The 19,761-nt window shown below is 52.0% G+C and overlaps 1 protein-coding gene across 3 annotated transcripts in view; it reads left to right on the top strand.

Annotated features, from left to right (window-relative positions):
* Positions 1-19,761, top strand: part of FSTL4 (follistatin like 4) — a 591,179-nt gene that overhangs the window by 516,640 nt on the left and 54,778 nt on the right. For all 3 annotated transcript variants that reach the window (XM_045488893.1, XM_045488882.1, XM_045488902.1), the window contains one exon: positions 9,945-10,111. In XM_045488893.1, coding sequence (XP_045344849.1) covers positions 9,945-10,111 — 167 coding nt within the window. The remainder of the gene's footprint in view (positions 1-9,944; positions 10,112-19,761) is intronic.

Raw genomic sequence — 19,761 nt, 5'->3', positions numbered from 1 at the left:
TGTGTCTCCGACTAGGTTGCCTTTTCTCCTATTCTTGGTCTCTCTGGTTTCTCCTCTCAGGGATATCCACTGAAATGGCTCCCACCCAGACTTCTCCCACCACTCCCACTCACATCTTATTAGGCCTCCTTGCTCTTCTCTCTCTTGGCATCCTTCCTTCCCAGGCCCAGCACATATTATCCTGGGTCATTTATTTACACATTCTCTCCCAGCCTACCCCGAAACCCCTCTCCCTTGGACACTAATAGCAAAAGCAGTAGAAACAGCTGTGGGAGGAGAGAATAAGGTCTCTGGACAGAAGCTGTTTCGAGGATTGGAACACGAGTCGGATCTCCTCCTGTCAGAGGATTTTGAGGGTTCCTGACCTGAATGACAACCTCTCCAAGGCCCCTTCCACATCTCATGACAATTTCTTCTGTGGAAATACATTAACTTACATTTCTTTGTCTTCTGAAGGGGTGTATTAGGTCATCAACACCAAATGCTGTAGAGACCCAACATCTTAGTAGCATGATGGAGTGAAGACCGATTTCTCATGCTCATCAGATCTGGTGGGCTCAGGCAGCAACAAAGAGGCTGTGTTATTTGCTTTCACAAAATGCACGACCACATGATCTCCGTGAGAGAAGAGAAAAGAGTGTGGGTAATGACTGCATGAGTCAGAGCGCTCCAGAGAACCAGAAACCAACAGGATGCATGGATGGATGCATGGATGCATGGAGAAAGACAGTATTATAAAGAATTGGCTCACAAGATTGTGGAGGCTAACATCCCAGCGTCTGCAATTGGTGAACTGGAGACCCAGGAGAGCCGGTGCGTTAAGGCCCAGTCTAAAAGCCACAAGGCTCAAGACCCAGGAAAAGACGACGATATTTCAGTTCAAGTCCAAAGGCAGGAAAAGACCCATGTCCCATCTTGAAGGCAGTCAGGGAGAAGGAACTCAAAACACTAAGCACTAATACTAGTAATAGTAAATGAATATAAGAATACTCAGTCTTTTTGTTCTACTTACGTCTTCATTTGATTGGATGAGGCCCATGGACCTTAGGAAGGGCAGTCTGCTTTAGTCAGTCTGCTTTAGCATTAGATTCAAATGCTAATTTCAACCAGAAACATTCTCACAGACACACCCAGAATGTTTAACCAACTCTCTGGGTTTCCCATGGCCCACTCATGTGATACAGTTAGCCATCACAGTGATTTGGGGGGTTGCTTGATGAAGCATGTTCGCATCCCTCTGGTCAGAACCATGGGGTGCCTGGGTGGCTCAGTCAGTTAAACGTCCAACTTCACATGAGCTCATACCTCATGAGTGCGAGCCTCGTGTCGGGCTGTGTGCTGACAGCTCGGAGCCTAGAGCCTGCTTCACATTCTGTGTCTCCCTCTCTCTCTGCCCTACCCCCACTCATGCTCTGTCTCTCTCTCCTTCAAAAATAAATAAACATTTTGGGGCGCCTGGGTGGCTCAGTTGGTTGAGCGTCTGACTTCAACTCAGGTCATGATCTCATAGTTCGTGAGTTCGAGCCCCGTGTCGGGCTCTGTGCTGACAGCTCAGAGCCTGGGGCCTGCTTCAGATTCTATGTCTCCCTCTCTCTCTGCCCCTCCCCCACTCTACTCTGTCTCCCTCTCTCTCAAAAATAAATAAACATTAATTAAAAAGAAACAAAAGGAGAAGGTCACATCACACAGGGGCTCCTTGGGAGTGAGTCATGGGCACTGGGCACTGGGCACACAGGAAGGGCTCTACTAAGAGAGGGCAGTCACGCTGTGCAGGAGCCAAAGTCTCTTCATGGGTGTCTGTGGGCAGGCTTCAGGTACCTTCTCTCCCCACCCCACTCCTAACACTTGTCCTCCCTGCTACACCACAAGCTCCAGGTTAGCGGGCACTGAGCCTATTCTGCTTGCTGGTATGTTCCCACTATATCCTGGCACATAGTAGGTGCTCAATAAACAATTATTGACTGAGCACCACTCGAATGGTTTACTTGCTTAAAACTACTTATCAAGTCCCTTCTTTGTGCCAGGGATTATATTAGGCACTCTGAGGATCCAAAAGAGATAATAGAGGTATGATCTTTGTCTGCAGCTTACCAAGGTGTTTGTTTACACCCAAGAGCAGAGTTAATAACTAAACTGTAAACAGTGGTTGCAGCAACACCAAGCAATGTAAGTCAATTGAAAAAGTAAATTACCCACAGATCTGCCGGTAATTAACAAGTTTATTGCCATCCCAAAAATTAAGCAAGCAGGAGGGAATATGACAATGACAGAAAAATTGAATCAGATTATGCCTGAAGAAACAGGATATTTTGGACGCATGCAGGTCTGGCCGGTCCAGAGCCACCTGTGCAGGCCAGACATGCTCCAGTGCTCAAAATGTGCATGTCAGAATGAAAGGCCCTAAATAGGCAACCAGCTCCCAGCCCCCCCGGCCGCACAGTTTCAGCAGATTCGGGCAGAGAGCTCTGAGCGGCAGGCTCTGGTGGAGGGAAACAGAGGAGGACACAGCATCCCAGAGCACCTTCCCACAGGGCAAGCCAAAACAGCCCTACCCTGTACATGCCTGGTGAAGCTATCCGGTCCAGGAGGTGCTGAGATGTTGCCTGTTCCCTACGCGGTCAGGAGGTATGCACCCTCTCCCTTTGTTTCTGTTCCACCCCCCCCCCCCCCCCACTTCATGGTGTGACCCTGGTCTCAGGAATGAGACCAGGTCAACAGAGTTTGCCAAACAGGTGCCACACCTACTGTGGTGGCTCCCAGGTCACCTGAGGGGCTCTTACCAGAAGCACATTAATTTACGAGGAGAACAGGGTGAGAAGAAGCTGCAGCTACAGAGATGTGTCTAAGCGCCCGGCCAGGGGTCTCTCCAGGTTATCCTGATTCCCAAGTAGGCTCCTGAGCCTGGGTTGGCCTTTCGAGGGTATTTCGACATGCAGGCAGGTTGATTGAGCTTTTGACAGAGTCTTTCCACCAAGAGCATCATTTGAAAAATGGCAAAAGTCCAGGTAGGAATGTGTTCCATTAGTGCATTTCTAACATAAGAAAACGAACGCGGACTTGACAATAATTCGAGAAATTTAATTTCTGTTGCTGTGAAGCACCAGAATCCTGCTTGAGAGGGTGCTGATGGTTTTATGAGTGTCTCATCGAGTTCAAGTCAGTGTGAGAAATAGCGCCTGAGATTAAGGAAAAGCTGTAATAGGAACTAAAACCCAATTCTCCAGAGACTGAAATTTTATGGCCGCCTGCCTTCGGGGAGGGTGTTAGCCTTGCTTATGGTGGGCCCATTAATCCCCTGCGGCCTTCTCTTCTCTCCAGGCTCCAAGGAACAGGGAGAGCCTGTGTGCAGGGAGGAGGCTGAGGGCTGGTGTCCACAGCGCCTTGTGTCTGGGCAGCCAGGTGTTTTACTGCTCTGGTTGGAAGGACCTAGAGAGCCAGGCAGGTGTTTCCCCAGAAGACTGCTGTCAGCCGGACTTGGCCTCGAGCCCACCTACTGTGTACCAGGCACCGTGCTAGGCGCCAGGGCACCAAACAGCCCTGGGTTCACACTGCCGGACACTCGCCTAGTTAGTACACAGGGAAAGTCCGTCCTGTGCTAACCAAGCCATGATGGTGTCGACGGTGATTTCAACGCGACCTGTGCCACCTCATCCATGGGAAAACAAGGGGAAGCCACGGATAGCAGAAGGCCTGGCCCATAGGGAGTTAGATGTCCCAGGGTGTAAGGAACCCCCCACTGCCTTCCCCTCCCGTGATTCCCTACCAGCCAGCCCTCCAGGGCTAGCTCTTTTTTTTTTATGTCTGTTTATTTATTTTGAGAGAGAGAGAGTGCACACGTGCACCCGCGCAAGTGGGGGAGGAGCAGAGAGACAGCGAGAGAGAGAATCCAAAGCAGCCTCTGTGCCCTGCGCAGAGCCTAACACAGGGCTCAATCTCATGACCCTGGGATTGTGACCTAAGCCAAAATCAAGGGTCAGACGTTCAACCGACTGAGCTACTCAGGCGCCTGTTGGGTGCCAGTTCTTACAGCAGGGACATCATCTCTCTGTGGGTGCCTTTCCCCAGCTGTGCCAGATGAGCTCCCCCTGGGCCCCTCGGACCCGCAGCCCAGCCCTCCTTCACTGCCTCCACGCACTCTGGGCACGGGGCAGATCTTGTTGCCTGGGCCCCCAGAAACCTTGGCAACCTTCCCAAAGAGTAGCCCTTGGGACCGCAGGTGGTGAGGCGTGTGGGAGCGGCAAAGCCACAGCCAGCAGCCAGAAAGATCCCTGGGCAGCCCCCGTGCGGGCCGCTGCCCCGGAGGGCTCCTTCACTTCCCTCTCGCGTAACTCTTGGCTCCACAGAGCAGAGTGCAGGTCTGAGCGTAGCTGGGTCCCCTCCTGTACGCGTGTGCCCGGGCAGGAGTGGTAGGTGTGTGGTCACTGAACACAGACGAGAGCCAGCTCCACAAATTGCAGGCTGCCTGGTCCTCCTCTCATCCCCATCGCAACGTGAGCCTCAAGAGGACCATGGAGTCCCCTGTGCTGGGCCATGGCACCACTACCAACCTGTCTCCCCATAGCTCTCCCAGAGAAGGGCAGGGTCACGGACAGGCTGCAGCAGAATTCTGCTGAGTCTGTCTCCACAATGTCGTCACCGTGCACCATGACGAGACTCCAGGGGGGGCCGGGAAGGGGCAGAGGCAAGACGAGGCCCTCTCTGCATCTCTCCAGCGGTCATAGGATATCGATCTGTCCAACACACACATGTCCTTTCTGTCGGGACATGTGTTCCCACCTCAGCACACCCAGCAACCAGTCGTGCGGTGGCCACAGGGTGCAGGCCTCGCGTGTCGGTCAGTCCTGTGACTGTGTGGTACTCCACCCACCTGGCCCCGGGGATCGCTTCGTGCAAGAACCCAGGAGGCAAGTCTGACGATCACAGTTCTCTCCAATGCCTGTTTCCAGGCCTCTCAGGAAATATTGGGTCCCTTTCTCCAGGATCCCATGCACAGGGACACTGTGAGTGTGGGGCCACCACTGGGCATCTTGCAGCCAAGTGGAGAGTGCCTCGTTGGGAACCCCAGATGTCTACTGCCTCCTCCATCTGCCTTAGATTTCCCAGTTATGAGAACCAAGACCACCCTCCTTTCTTTTTCCTAATAAATTTCAGCAGGATGGTGTCTTCCAATCTTCAACAAATACCTAAATGTCCATTTATGTTAAACTTCAAGTGGCACCTGGGTGTCTCAGTGGGTTAAGCGTCCGACTTCGGCTCAGGTCATGATCTCACGGTCCATGAGTTCAAGCCCCACATCGGGCTCTGTGCTGACAGCTCAGAGCCTGGAGCCTGCTTCGGATTCTGTGTCTCCCTCTCTCTATGCTCCACCCCCGCTCACACCCTGCTCTCTCTCTCAAAAATAATAAATAGAGGGGCACCTGGGTGGCGCAGTCGGTTGAGCGTCCGACTTCAGCCAGGTCACGATCTCGTGGTCCGTGAGTTCGAGCCCCGCGTCAGGCTCTGGGCTGACAGCTCAGAGCCTGGAGCCTGTTTCCGATTCTGTGTCTCCCTCTCTCTCTGCCCCTCCCCTGTTCATGCTCTGTCTCTCTCTGTCCCAAAAATAAATAAACGTTCAAAAAAAATTTTTTTTTTAAATAATAAATAGACACTAAATAAACATATCAATAAAACCTCAAGATCCCAGAAACATCCCATAAGGTCATCTCTAGGTGCCGAGAGGGCAAGGGTCTCAGAATAGACCAATGGGAGAGGCACCAGTGGGCACCATGGTAGGTAACGTGGGAGGAGAATGGGGGGCGGGTCAGGGACTGTTCTGACTTGTGTGGTGGTGGAGGCTGTGGGCGGCTTTTGAGCAGGGCTATGACCAACCTTGTGCTCATGAGAACAGGGAAGATCTGGAGGGGTGAGCACACAGGAGGCTGTTGGCATCTGGGGTGGAGAGTAAGGCAAGGATTCAGGGGGCATCCTGAGGGAAGCCACTTTGGGCTTGGCAACCGTTCATATTACTTGTACCCCTGCGGGCACATAGGCCAAGAGCAGAGGCAGATGGCCTTGGGGGGCAAGGAAGACACAGCCGGACAGCGCCTGGCAGAACAGAAGGGGGACGTCCACTTAGAACAATGTACTCAGCGCCCCAGACCTCAAAGCAAGATGGGTCCACAGAACCCTCCCAGCCCCAGCCCTCATTTTAGTGATGTCTGATCCGAGTCTGACTGACAGGAAGGGACCTGCCCAAGGCTACTTGGCATGTCACCAGCAGAGCCAGGCCTGAAGGCCAGATGTCCAGAGCCACAGTCCAGAATCTGCTCTGCTCACTCGAGCCCCAGCCCGTGATTGATGCCTCATTTTTCCCCCTGGGAAACGACCATGGGAGGTCGCTTAGCAGGGACGTGGGGCCTGCCCGGGGAGGGTGTGTTGAACAGTAAATAATTGGGAGTAAGGGCAGAAGGAGAGCTTTGGTTGCAATAAATCTTTTCAGAATTTTTAAACCAGTCAGGGAATATTGACATGAATTAAATCCAATAAAACATTCATTTAATTAAACTTTAAGTGATCCAAATATTTGCTGTTTGGTTAATATTTGTGTAGCTGACAGGAGCAGAATTATGATGGTTCTGTCAGTACTCATGCATTCTAATTTTGCATGAGCCTTTCCTACACAAAGTACACATCTTCACACACACAAGTGATCAGCGAAATCATCCCGGAAGGATGCTGGAACCAATCATCCCAGCAGCTGTCCCACTTGGGGTTTTGCTTTTTGTTTGTTTGGTTTTAGCCCTGTGCTAAACTGTTTGACATCTATGACTTTTGGGGGCGCCTGGATGGCTCAGTCAGTTAAGCGTCCGACTCTTGGTTTCGGCTCAGATCATGATCTCACAGTTTTGTGGGTTCGAGCCCCACGTCGGGCTCTGCCTGTCAGCATGAGGCCCACTTGGGATTCTCTCTCTCCCTGTCTCTCTGTCCCTCCCTTGTGCCATCTCTGTCTCTCTCAAAACAAATAAATAAACTTAAAAAAAAAAATCTATGACTTTGGGGCCACACGGAGGATCCTACATTGCACATAGGTCTTACATTCCAAATGAGACCCCAGCCAACCAGAATACCTCACCTCCCCATCCCCCCCTCCAGACTCTCCCTTTCCATCTACCCAGACAGTCCCCCCATCTTTTAAGGCAGCAGTTGTCAGACCTCAGGGTACCACGGACACCCCAGGGGTTCTTGCTAAAACCAGAATGCCCACCTGCCAACAGAGAGTCTTGTCAGCGTGGGGTGGAGGGGCAGGAATCTGCGTTTCTATCATTTGCGCCCCAGATGTGATGCCAATGATAGGGGAACCACACCTGGAGAAGAGGAGCCCTGAAGACCAGGGCGGCCCTGCTTCCTCCAGGGGATGATGCCTGAGTGCCCAGTTCGTCTTTCCCTTGTAATTTGACTAGCATTCCAACATTCAGAGAAGCTGTAGGTTCCTTTGGTAACATACCCAGCTTGTTCGCAAGCCCCACCCACCGCCGTTGGGCAGGAAATAGAACCGAATGTTCAGTGCGTTGTAAAGCTTAGTATGAGCGGGCCATTCTAACAGTCCACATTAAGTAATGCTCTAAGAAAAATGCCTCCGGCCTCAGTCCCCAGCCGGCATCCTTAGCTGCTTCTGAACCCCAAGCTGACTTCTGACTGTGGACAGAAACCTGCCGCTGTCCTAGGCCACCTTCGGTCCCCCCATGCAGACCCCCAATTGCCCTGTCTCAGGTTCTCTTGGCTGAGGTCAGCCCAGGTTCTCCTCGTGGTCTGGGGTCTGATGTCCCCCCAGAGCTTGGCCTCCAGCAGCCCCACTGGCACTACGCACCCTTGGAGGTTCCAGGGACATTTCCTTAGGGCCTCAGTCTGGCAGTCCAGCACAATCTTCAGGCACAGAGGTACACAGCACCTTATGGCCCAGCCAGCATGTGGCCAGGAACCTTTGGACCTCTCCACACCACTAGAGAGCCAAAGAGGCTTTGGCAGATAAACCGGGCTCTGGCTCTGTGCCGTATGTTGTGCTCACCCCGAGGTGGGGGGTAGAAAGGAGGAGGCTTTAGCCCCCTTCCAGAGCCCCCTCACCTACATGCCAACAGGCACACCCTTCTCACCAGCTGCCTATTCTCACAATGCCCTGGGACAAGGAGGGGACGTTCCTTACCCCTTCCTGTTTCCACAGAGCCTCGTGGCCAGGGAGCTTCGTGGGTCACGTGATGAGGAGAGGTACCTCCTTCTACACTCAGGGCAACTCTGGGTTCTGAGTCATGAGGGCCAGCACAGCACAAAAGGAGCCAAACCAGTGTAGCAAGTCTTCCCTCTCTCTCCCTCTCTCTGTCCCCTCTGAATCTCCAGAGCCTGGGTCTTGCTATAGAGTACGAGTGCCTTCTCTCTCCTGCCCTGAGCAATGAGCCTCATGACTCCGAGGTGGGAGGGCAGCAAACAGGACGTGATTTAAGAGGGGACTTGAAATGCATCACTTTAATGTTTGTAAAATATTATGCCGGTTGCATCTACATCAATCACTCGGTGCTTATCTTTCCCCGTGCGGCTCCTTCCCTGGGAGTCACATTTTTCCTGTGCATGGGTGTCCCCTCTCCGCTGGCCTGTTGACTCCTTTCCTTCCCATTTCCATTTTCTCCATTTTTCATCCATCCATCCATCCATCCATCCATCCAACAAGCACTGATTAAGCACCTGGTGTATATCTTGTTCATCTTCATGGGCTCAGGGCCGGGCCACTGCTTGCTTGTGGCAGGGAAAGGGCTTTGCTACTCACGATCTACCCTGACTGCACTTGCTGTCGGTTCACCTGCTTTGCAGGACATCACACCTGTCCCGGGTTTCACTCTCACCGCCCCCACCTTCTCCTCCCCACACACATTGGCAAGAGGGCACTAGCACAGACATGCTACCTGGTCACAGCTCAAAAGGGTCCCACCGAGTCAGCTCCCAGCTCTGTGCCTTGCTCCACACCTGGCAAAGGGCCCCAACATTTTTGCCGGCATCCCAGAATAAACACAGATGCTCCCCAGAGCCAGCCAGCCTGCCTCCCTCAGCTCATGCTCCCTCTAGCTGCTGCCCCAAGTGCCCTGAGTTGTAGATCTGGGGGTGCAATAGGGAGGAGGCAGTCCCGTCACTGGGCTGCTGACTCTCCCTCCAAGCCTGATCCCATTTTGGTATGTGAACAGCCTGAGTCTGATGAATTTTCTCATAAATCCTGAAAATTTCTAAAAGCCTGTGATTGCAAGCAAATATTTTAGGTCCTTCCCATTTGCCTAAAGAATGGTCAGTCTTAATGCCAGTTATCAAGTATAAAATGGCACGGATTAATAATTTGTACGGCCTGAAGTGCGCTTCGAAAAATTAAAGGCTACAGTGCATGGTTGCTGAACAGAAATCCAAATCCAAGTTCAAAGAATCCTCAGACAGAAACAAACCTTCAAAGGTCAGCCAGTTCGTTCCCCAGACTTCAGACACTGCAACCTTTAAATTGCCCCCAGATGGATGAGAAACCTGTCAGCTCAGCCAGCAGACCTTGACTGCACTAAGCAAGGCCCAGACTTCATGAGGCCCAGGAGCCCAGAGCAGGGTGTCTGCGGCACATCTGGCTCTCTGGTCTCTGCGTGACAGCCCACGTTCTCGGCTCAGCTCAGCTCATAAATCCGTTGCCCAAATGGTTTCCCTGCACCAGCTATGGCTCCTGACTTCTTCTGATTCACAGAGCCCTTTGAACATTTCACAGAAGTCATGGCCTCTCTCCCACGAGGAGCATCCATCTGTACACTTAGCACATTGTAGACAGTTGCCAGGGAGCCGCAAAGCCTCCGGGCCGCTGCCCTGCAGGAAATCCCTGTAACCATTGGCCTTTGAGTGAGAACTCCACCCACTGGCTGTGCGTCTGATGACTTTCTCCTTTTCCCCTGCAGAGGTGGTTCAGCTTACCCTCGCCCCTGAGGATAGGGTCAGCGTGGCCACAGTGACCGTGGGGCTGAGCACGGTGCTGACCTGTGCCATCCGCGGAGACCTGCGACCACCCATCGTCTGGAAGCGCAATGGGCTTACCCTCAACTTCATGGCCTTGGAAGACATCAATGTAAGTCGCTAGGCTCCGACCCTGAACACAGACCTGCCCCAGGGACGTAACCTGCAAACTTCCTGTGGCAGTGGCACGGCCAGAGGGTTTCCTTAACGTCCCATGTTTGATGCCTTTCAAGCCTGTTGTCTGATAGCCAGAGGGACCAAAAAAATCCAAGTCCCACCATGCAGAGAATAGACTGCATGTTAACTACAAGCCTGCTCGCCAGATCCACAATAGGAAAGGGGCGTACTGACTGGGGAGGCACGGTGGGCAGGGCGGGAGGCCTTGGTGCAGGCTGCAGCAGTGAAATCGGGCAGCGGGTGTGGGATTGGGAGGGGAGAGGTGCAGACTGCCTGAGGGAGCCCACCAAGCGGAAGGACCACGGGCCCACAGAGCAAGCATGTGGCCAGGGTGCGGGGAGGGCAATTGTCTGGAAGAGCCAGGGAAGACTGGAGACCCCACAGCTGAGCAGGATGCAGACGGTGGGGGCAAGAGGGAACGGGGATTCCCTCTGGAGGGCAGAGGTGAACCTCCAGGCTGGGTTGGCTGGAGGGCAGGGACCCCACCAGGCCAGAGTGGCCTGCCCTGGGGGCCTCGTTGGCTGGATGCGGGTGTGTGGATTTGATGAGGTGAGCAGAAGAGAGAGCAGCTGAGCACACACAGCCTACCATGACCTGCAGGGATGCTTCTGTACTCTGAGGGCCCATGCACCTGGGCCGGGCTCCTGGTGTCACCCCCAAACCAGCCTCATGACTTTGAGCAACTTCTTACACCAATCCTATCTCTTAGAAAAACAGCCTTAGCAGCACCTCCCTTCCATTGGACGTGAAGAACAAAGGGAGTAATTCAAGTATATTTATGGGCCCAGGTTTGGCCCCAGGAGTGAGGCAGCTTCCCAGAAGTTCATTGACAAGATAGTGACGTCATCCATGGAGGGCACTGCCAGGACAGCTACAGTAACAGGAATACAAGTTTCAGGCAGAAGAGGGGGCAGTCAGGACAGGCTCAGGACAGGCGAGCTGGCCCAGAATGGGATGCTTGGCCCAGAGAAGGAAGACCTTGTGGTCTTGAGTGGTGAGTTCTGGGTAAGTTCGCTGAGGTGGTGAGGGAGGTACTAACGCAGCAGGAGCCAGGCTGGGCCGTGTGACCCTATGAGCTCAACAAGCACAAAGGGCCAGGGTGCTCCCCTAAAAGAGACCAGTTTGGACTGCTGAGATGGAACACCATTACGGCCATCCTAGCGGCCCCGAAACAGAGTGAGCCATCAAGGAAGCAGTGAGGTCCCCATTACCAGAGGCATGCAAACTCAAGCAGGGCCGTGGTCAGCAATGCTAGTAGCCACACAAGGGCAGCTAAACCCCATGACCATGAAGATTCTTTGCAACTCTGAGACTCCTTTGTGGGGAGAGAGCCCAGCCTAAAACTCTGTAGAAACCAGGTTGGGACTCTGCTACTCACTAGGCCCTTTAGCTGCACCCTGAAGATCACGGGGAAGCAGATGGGCACCGGTCACCGTGGAGGTCCTGTCTTGGGCACAGCCTGGCATGGAACACCCTTCTCCCACTCTTGTCGTGTGGGGCAGGATTATTTCCTTGCAGCTTCCCCGCGGTGCTACCAACACCACCCTGCTGGGTGCTTGATAGACAGAGGCCGAGTGGGCAGAGTCCTTTGTCGTCCGAGCCTGAGATGCCCAGGCCTTGTCTGAGATCTTAGCAAGGAGAGGTACTGTCCTGTTTACAAAGATTTGGGGGGGGGTGTGTTTTGGGGTTCACGGGTCTGTGTGTGCAAAATCTCTCAAGGCGGGGCATCAGCTTTAAACTGAGTTTGGCCAGTGGTGATTAATTCCAAAGTAGGACGGGCCTGCCCGTGTCTGTCTGAACATCCATGTGCATTACTTGATGATCTATTTAAAGACACCAGAAATAAAGGTGGAGGCAGAACTCCTCTTAATGCACTTGCCATCGGTTAATTAAATTACTTTGAGTGTTTTTCCCCTCCCTCGAACATGCCTCCAGCATCAACTCAATTGCATTTCTACTTTTCACAGTGAGGTTAGCAATTTGGGTTAATTGTGGGTGCAACTGGAGATTAATGGCCTCTTATTACCTCCCTGGAAACACTTGCTGCTTGTGGTCAAGTCCGCAGCCCACAAACAGACAAGGCCCTGTGCTGCCCAGAAACCCCCACGGGAGGGTGCAGGGCACATCAGCCCCACAAGGATGCCCACCCGATGCATGCAGCCACACCACCACACACACACACACACATACACACACAAACACACACTTCCCTTCACCTCAGGAGGGAAGGGAGGCACAGGCCCTGCTAGTGAATAGCACAGGCACTAAGGTCAAAGGGACCCCAGTTTAAGCCTTAGCTCCACCACATACTAGTTGAGTGACCTTGGAAAGGGCACTTGACTTCTCAAAGCCTCAGTTTCTTCCTCTGTTAAATGGGGATAATTAATAGCTCCTGCCTCATAGGGGTATAGTGAGGATGAAAAGACACATGTGATGTGTTCGTATGCAGCATCCCATGCTAACTATGATCACTGTCCTTACCATTATTACTATTACTGATATTGCTACCATCGTTATTATTATTGCTGCTGCTGCTGCCAAACAACATTCTCAGCACCTTGCAGCCCGAGTTCCCGAGGTCAGCCCACGGTAGCCCAATGAGTCTCCCCAGGCAGGGAGATACGACCCTGAGGTGTCCACGTCAGCCTGGGACACAGTGACATTTGCCTCCAGTACATCCGGAGCAGCCCTGGGTGAGCTGTTGAACTTCTCTGAGCCTGTGGCGAAATGAGGATGACAATGTCCGCCTGAGACGGGCATTTTCAGGCTGAACGTATGTGTGAAGTGCCTAGCCCGGTGCCCGGCACACAGCAGGTGTTCATAAGTGGCAGCGCCACCTGGGGACAGTGATGACAGCAGCCCTCTGAGGAAATCAAGCCAGGGATGGATAGAGCCAGGGCATCAGGATTCACGGGGCATTTTTAAAGCAAGAATTGGTCAGGGAAGAACACGCTGGGGGTAGGCGGGTGGGGCCGGGCGGCCCCGTTGGAACAAAGATTGGGGATTGAGGTGTTCTAGAGTTCTCAGTCTGTGGCATGCCCACACCCACCCCCGGTCCACTGCAGCCAGAGATGAAACGCCATCGCCGGCTGTAATTAGCGCCTGGCACGGAGCACCGCACCTGCGAAACCCAAGGCAGGCAGATGAGAGAGCACCGAGGGGTGTGGGCCTCCTTTCTTTGTCATTTGTACGAGACATCTTGATTGGCAACAAATATTAATCACTTTTTCACTACTCTCTTAATGAGAACCTTTCATGGGCAACAAAATATTAATTTGTCTTGTCTTATCTGTTAAGAATTCTGTTAATGAATTCAGTCACAGAGCTATTACAGAATGCCATCCTAATGACACATGTAATTAAACTTTTCTGACTTGCAAACATCAAGGATGCCTCGAGCATCAGAATAATATTTGATCAGAAAGTAAATGTACCCCTCTAGCCTGGAGCCAAGTGAGAAGGAGCCTCTCGGATTCCCCCGTGAGCACTGTCACTGTCAGGAACACTCACGAGTCACCGGATGTGTGCATGGCCATCCAGATGGCGTACGTGGGGAATCATCCCCTGGATTCACTAAGTGCTGGCGATTCGCAAGCCCTGTACCAGGGTGTAGAGCAAGGACACTCTCCGCAGCCTCCAGGGGGACGCTGTATCCACAAGCACAGAATTACAACACAACATGGCCTGTTCTATATTAGGAGGAGGGAGCCAGTGCTGGGGGCCCAAGGAAGGAGAATTTCTGGCTTCAGGGGACAGGGATAAGCAAGGGAGAGGTCTAGAGTGGCAGGATGGGGCCAGAACCTGACAGGTTTGGAATATTAACATAAAGGATCATGGCCTGTGGGAACAACAGGTTTTTACTCGGGTATTGACATGGTCAGACGTCTGTCCTACAGCAGACCTGAGCCCCTTCTGGCCTCAGACTACATAGGCAACCAAGGAGGACCTCCAATACATCGGACCCAGAAACAAAAGGAGCCCACTGGCTGGGGTCGGGGAGGAGTCTTCCTCCTCGGTAACCTCCCTAGGGGAGCAGCACCCCTGGCTGTGCAGGGCTCCCGGCTGAGCGCCGTCCCCTCTACTTCTCAAGGCTGCCGGGAAGGTCAGCGTGGACCTGGTGTGCCCCTGGCCCTGCCTGAGCCACCCCTTTGCAGGAGGCCTCAGCTTCACTGCAGCCCAGGGCATGAGGGATCCTGTCTCAGCTGCACCTGGCAAAACAACCTCCCCACCACCCCGCCTCCGAGGAGAGGGCAGCACAGGGACCAAGGGCGCAAAGTCCCCAAAGACGGGCAGCAGCCCCAGGAATTCTGCTGCACCTCCAGGCAAAGGGGCCTCTGGCTTATGCCTCCTCCTGCTTGTCAGATGAGAAATCATTAGTTTCTATTGAAGCATATATTCCCTGGAGCTAACGAAAAACCACCTGAAATTTACTTCCTGGCCAACCGCTGGTTTGTGTAGTAAGGCAGCTGTGAGTCCCGGTGCCTTCAGACCTGGCCCTGTGGTCTCCCACCTGGGTCCCAACCCTCAAGGATCCATGGCCCACTGCCCCACCTCAGCAGCACCAGGGACTTGGGGGTGGGTCCAGGCACAGCAGCTCTGCCTGTCCTGGCTTTGGGCCCCAGCTTGAACTCCGAGCCGCCGTCCAGGAGTGTGCCCGTGCTGCTGTGATAGAGGACAAGCCCTCATCCCGCAGGCTCTTCCAGTGTGAGCCTGTGGTCAGCCCACCCTGGCCTGTGGCTCTGCTCTGCCCAGGTAACACATTGTCACATAGGGGAAGGGCACTCCCTTAGTCTGGCGCCGTACCCTGAGCCCACAGGGGAAGCTTGTCCTCAAGCGGTAAGATGCCTGTCACGGCAGCTATCCAAGCAGACGGGACCAACGAGGCGCGTGTGGTCATACAGTCCTGTGATAGGACAGGGATCTGTGGGTCATGGGAATCCCACAGAGAAGCCAGGGACACCCCTGACCACACCTAGCCCCTGGCTTTTGCACCTGGGCCACAGAGCCTAGGCCATCCCCAGTGAGCCACCCCCCCAGCCCCCGTCTCCTCAGGGCTCACCGCCAGGCTCTGGGGGCCCATCTCAGAGGCATATCCATGCACTCCCTCCCCCACCCTGACCTCCATCCTAGGTATTCTGGGGGTGGAGAGGGAAAGACTGACTCACTTTCTGCAAGAACTGAATATGCAAAGCCATTCCGGGCCTCGGCCTTCTGCCCAGACTGTGCAGCAAACCGCTCAGCATGAAGTGAAGTGAATGTCCCTCAAAGCTAGTCTGCACGTCCTGCCTCAACAGTATCACCTGCCCTCCCCTCATAACTGTCTTCCTCCCTGTCCCTTATGATACTGAGGGACAGGAGACCTGCCGGTGAGGGGAGCAGAAGCAGGAAGATAACATTGGCAAAGTCACACTGCTGAATCCTTCCTAGGGTCAGTGCTGGAGTCCTAACCCGTTTCCAGGGAGACCCAGGTTTAATGCCGGCCCTTTCACAAGTATGGTCTCATTGACTCTTTGCCCCAAGTCCATGAAGGAAATGGGGTGAAGCAACTCATAGGGCTCTGCACTTGCAGGGCTGGCAGCCAGCCTTGCTCTGGGGACACAACACCCAGCACCCAGCCTTGCCAAGGCCTCCCTCTGGGGCTGGCTGGCCCTGCCTCCTGTCCAGCAGTACCCACTGTGGTGCCCGGGGCCCCAGCGGCATGTGTCCATCCTAGATGTGAGCCCACATGGACGACACTGCAGGGTTTCATTAGCCCACTGGGCTCTGACCCAGCAAGAGCAGGGGCTGGAAGGCTCTGAGTGCGGCACGCGGAACTACTTGGCCAGGAGACTCTCAGGAGGAGCAAACATGTTTCTCTTGTATTCAGCTTTTTAAAAAGCGAGGGGGGGGGGGCGGTATATAACAGACCCAGTATATCTCAAACGACTTGAAAGAGCCACTCTTTTCTTTCACTGAATCTTGCTATTTGGGGCTTTCAAATGTCGGTAGGCGGAGTACAGTGATAAAAGCAAAAAAACAAAACCCATTAGAAGAAAGTATTTGTGGCAGTGTTTGAAGGATGTGTTAAAAGGTTCGCTTTTTTCCCATGCCTAAATGGTGTAAAACCAGGAACAAATAACTCTAATGAAGCATATGCTCTCAGCCAGCTCTGCTTTGGAAGTAAGTTATTAAAAAGACCAAAAGAGAATGATTTAGGAGCTCATGACTCATTTAATTTTTATTGTCTTTATATGAACCAGTCATGAATCCATTGTAAAAAGATGAGAGGCGTTTGATTAGCATGGAGAGCTGTTTGCAACACGAAAGACAGTGGTTATAGGTTCTGCATTAAAATAATCTCATTAAACGCTTGGGTACATTTTGTTTTAAAATCTTGGAAAACAGTATACTTGAAGCCCTCGAAGGATTTGGCCAATTCTTCCTGGCTTGTATCAGAAACCCCGGTTGCAAATGATCATCTGGCTCTTTTGAGCTTTGGGTGAGCTCAAGCCACTGGGAGTATTGGCCAGGGCTCCCGAAGAGATGGTCCCCGACCCAGGATACACCAGCTTGTACAACTTGCTGGGGCCTCTGCCCCACCAATTCCCTCTACTGGGCCTTTGACGTCTCAGTGGCCTCTTCAGGGTCACCTCTCTTCCTTCACAGTCCTGACTTCAGAGCCTCACTTGTGCTCAGTGACCACTCGCGGCTCCATGTCAAAGGTCCAGGGTCCCTCAGGGAGGTTCTGATCTAGCTTCTGGACCCTGGGGGCAGAGCCCCGAGCACCTACCCTGTGTGGGCTCTCCTCCCCAGCCCTACTCAGGGGAGCTCACGCTCAGCCTGTTTGCAGGCTTTATTAAGGGCAAGCAGTACTGCAGTAAGCAGCTTTTACAACCTCTTTGCACATGGTGTTAAGTAGGTCTGTAAGATAAGTTCTTAGAAGTGGGATGACTACCCTCTTGCACTGCTGGTGGGAATGCAAACTGGTGCGGCCGCTCTGAAAAACAGTGTGGAGGCTCCTCAAAAAATTAAAAATAGACCTACCCTATGACCCAGCAATAGCACTGCTAGGAATTTACCCAAGGGATACAGAAGTGCTGATTTATAGGGGCACATGCACCCCAATGTTTAATAGCAGCATTATCAACAACAGCCAAATTATGGAAAGATCCTAAATGTCCATCAACCGATGAACGGATAAAGAAGATGTGGTTTATATATACAGTGGAATACTACTTGGCAATGACAAAGAGTGAAATCCGGCCATTTGCAGCAACGTGGATAGAACTGGAGGTATTAGGCTAAGTGAAATAAGTCAGGCAGAGAAAGACAGATACAATATGTTTTCACTCATATGTGGATCTTGAGAAACTTAACAGAAGACCATGAGCGAGAGTAAGGTGAGGGAAAAAGTTACAGAGAGGGAAGGAGGCAAACCATAAGAGACTCTTAAATACTGAGAACAAACTGAGGGTTGATGGGGGGTGAGGGAGAGGGGAAAGTGGGTGATGGGCATTGAGGGCACCTGTTGGCATGAGCACTGGGTGTTGTAGGGAAACCAATGTGACAATAAATTATATAAAATAATAATAATAATAAATAAAATATAAAGAAATAAATAAAAGTAAAAGTAGTGGAATGACTATATCTGAGGGTGAGCACGTTTTCAGTTTGATGGATTTCACCAAATCTTCCTCCAAAAAAGCTGTACCAGTTTACACTCTGCTCCAGGCATACCTTGGAGGCAGATACGGCGAGTTTGGTTCCAACTACTGCAATGACATGAATATCCAATGAAGCAGATACTACAGTAAAATGAGTCAAATGAATTTTTTGGTCTCGGTACATATAAAAGTTATGTTTACGCTATACTATAGTCTATTAAGTAAGCAATAACATATGTCTAAAAAAAAGTATATACTTAATTTAAAAATACTTTATTGCTGAAAGAATGCAAACCATCATCTGAGCTTTCATTGACTGGCAACCACTGATCACAGATCACCATAACATATATAATATTGAAAAAGTTTGAAAGACTGCAAGAATTACCACATGTGACAGACACTAAATGAGTAAGTACTATTGAAAAAAAGGGCCCTAATTGACTTGTTCTACACAGAGTTGCCACAAACCTTCAATTGGTAAAGAAACACAACATCTGTGAAGGGCAATAAAACGAGATATGCCTGTATACGGTTTTAAAACAGTGTATCCGGAGAAAATTCCTGATTGCAGGCCTTCCTGGTCCCTGAAATGAACCATGGAAGGAAATTTAGTCAAATACTCCCTGGAGTGTTTCAAGGACAGCAAGAATGCCGATCGGCTGTCTGGCCTCTGAGTGTGGTTCGGGTCAGAGGAGCTGATAAGGCCTTCTCAGACCGGGGATTCATGACGGAGCATCTCCCTTGAAGGGTTGCAGGTTTCCCAGGTGCAGTTTCGAGGCAGTGTGGAACTTCAGGTCGTGGCTGCAGTACGGTGTATCACCAGAGTCCCCTCCTGCCCCAGCCGGGCACACCAGGCTGATCAGGTGAGGACCCAAAGCCTGCAACCCACCAGAAGGTCCCGTAAGCCGCCACTTATCCACATGATACCCTGGAGTCCTGGAGTCAACAGGTGTCTGCCGTCTGGGCTCTGGGGATGGACACGCTGGATACTCAGAGCACAGGCTCTGACACGAGCTTCCTGTTCCAAGTGCCTAGACACCCATGTGCGCTTGGACATTCAGGTTTGCCCCCAGGCCAAATGCTCGACGTGCACACAACTGGGTCAGGATCCCCCTGATTGAATTTTGGAACCGACTGCAAAGTGAGAGGTAGCAATCCACACAAGCCCTCCCTCACTGTGACCTCAATTACAAGTTTGGGGAGTACACAAAACCACCTTCAGACTGAATAATTTGCCAGAAGTTCTCACAGAACTCGCTGAGAGCTATTATACTCGCAGTTATGGTTTATTAGAGTGGAAGAGCATAGATTAAAATCAGCCACGGGGATACCTGGCATGTTCAGCAAGGTCTCTCCATTCTGGATGGTTCAAACCCCAACTGTTCTCCACAGTGTGCCATTTCTGGGATCTCCACTTCACTCACAGACTCCCAGGATATGAGATCTGCAAGGCTTGGCAGAGTCTCACCCTGAGCATCTATAAGTTAGTGTCCAGCCAGGGATTCAAGGGCCCCCCTAAGAAATTCCCTTCAAAGCCCCATCCTCTCTGCTATGCCAGCTCACAAATTCTAGGTATCTCAAGAGACCTGTGTTCTGACCTCTTTTTCCATTGCTGCCGTTCTGTGAGTGCTGGTTGTCTGTGCTATGGTTTGGAAAATGCCCTCGAACAGAGAGCTGGAGACAGTGTGGACATCATCTCATGTTTTCCTTTCTTAAAGATCAGAGACCGCGTGTTAAAATGTTGCTTCATATATTTAATCTATTTGTAGAGTTATGTTGGGTGTAAGTCTGATATCTGTTTCTCAGAATTTGAACTCCTTTATCCTCTGTTCATCGTTTCTTGTGTGGAAGCATCCGTCTGTACCATAGACTGAATGTTTATATCCCAGCAAAATTTGTGTGTTCACACCTACTCCCCACTGTAAGGGTATTTGGTGGT

Source organism: Leopardus geoffroyi, chromosome A1 (assembly GCF_018350155.1).
Source record: "Leopardus geoffroyi isolate Oge1 chromosome A1, O.geoffroyi_Oge1_pat1.0, whole genome shotgun sequence".
NCBI lineage: Eukaryota > Metazoa > Chordata > Mammalia > Carnivora > Felidae > Leopardus > Leopardus geoffroyi.
This window is presented reverse-complemented; position numbering and strand designations above follow the sequence as displayed.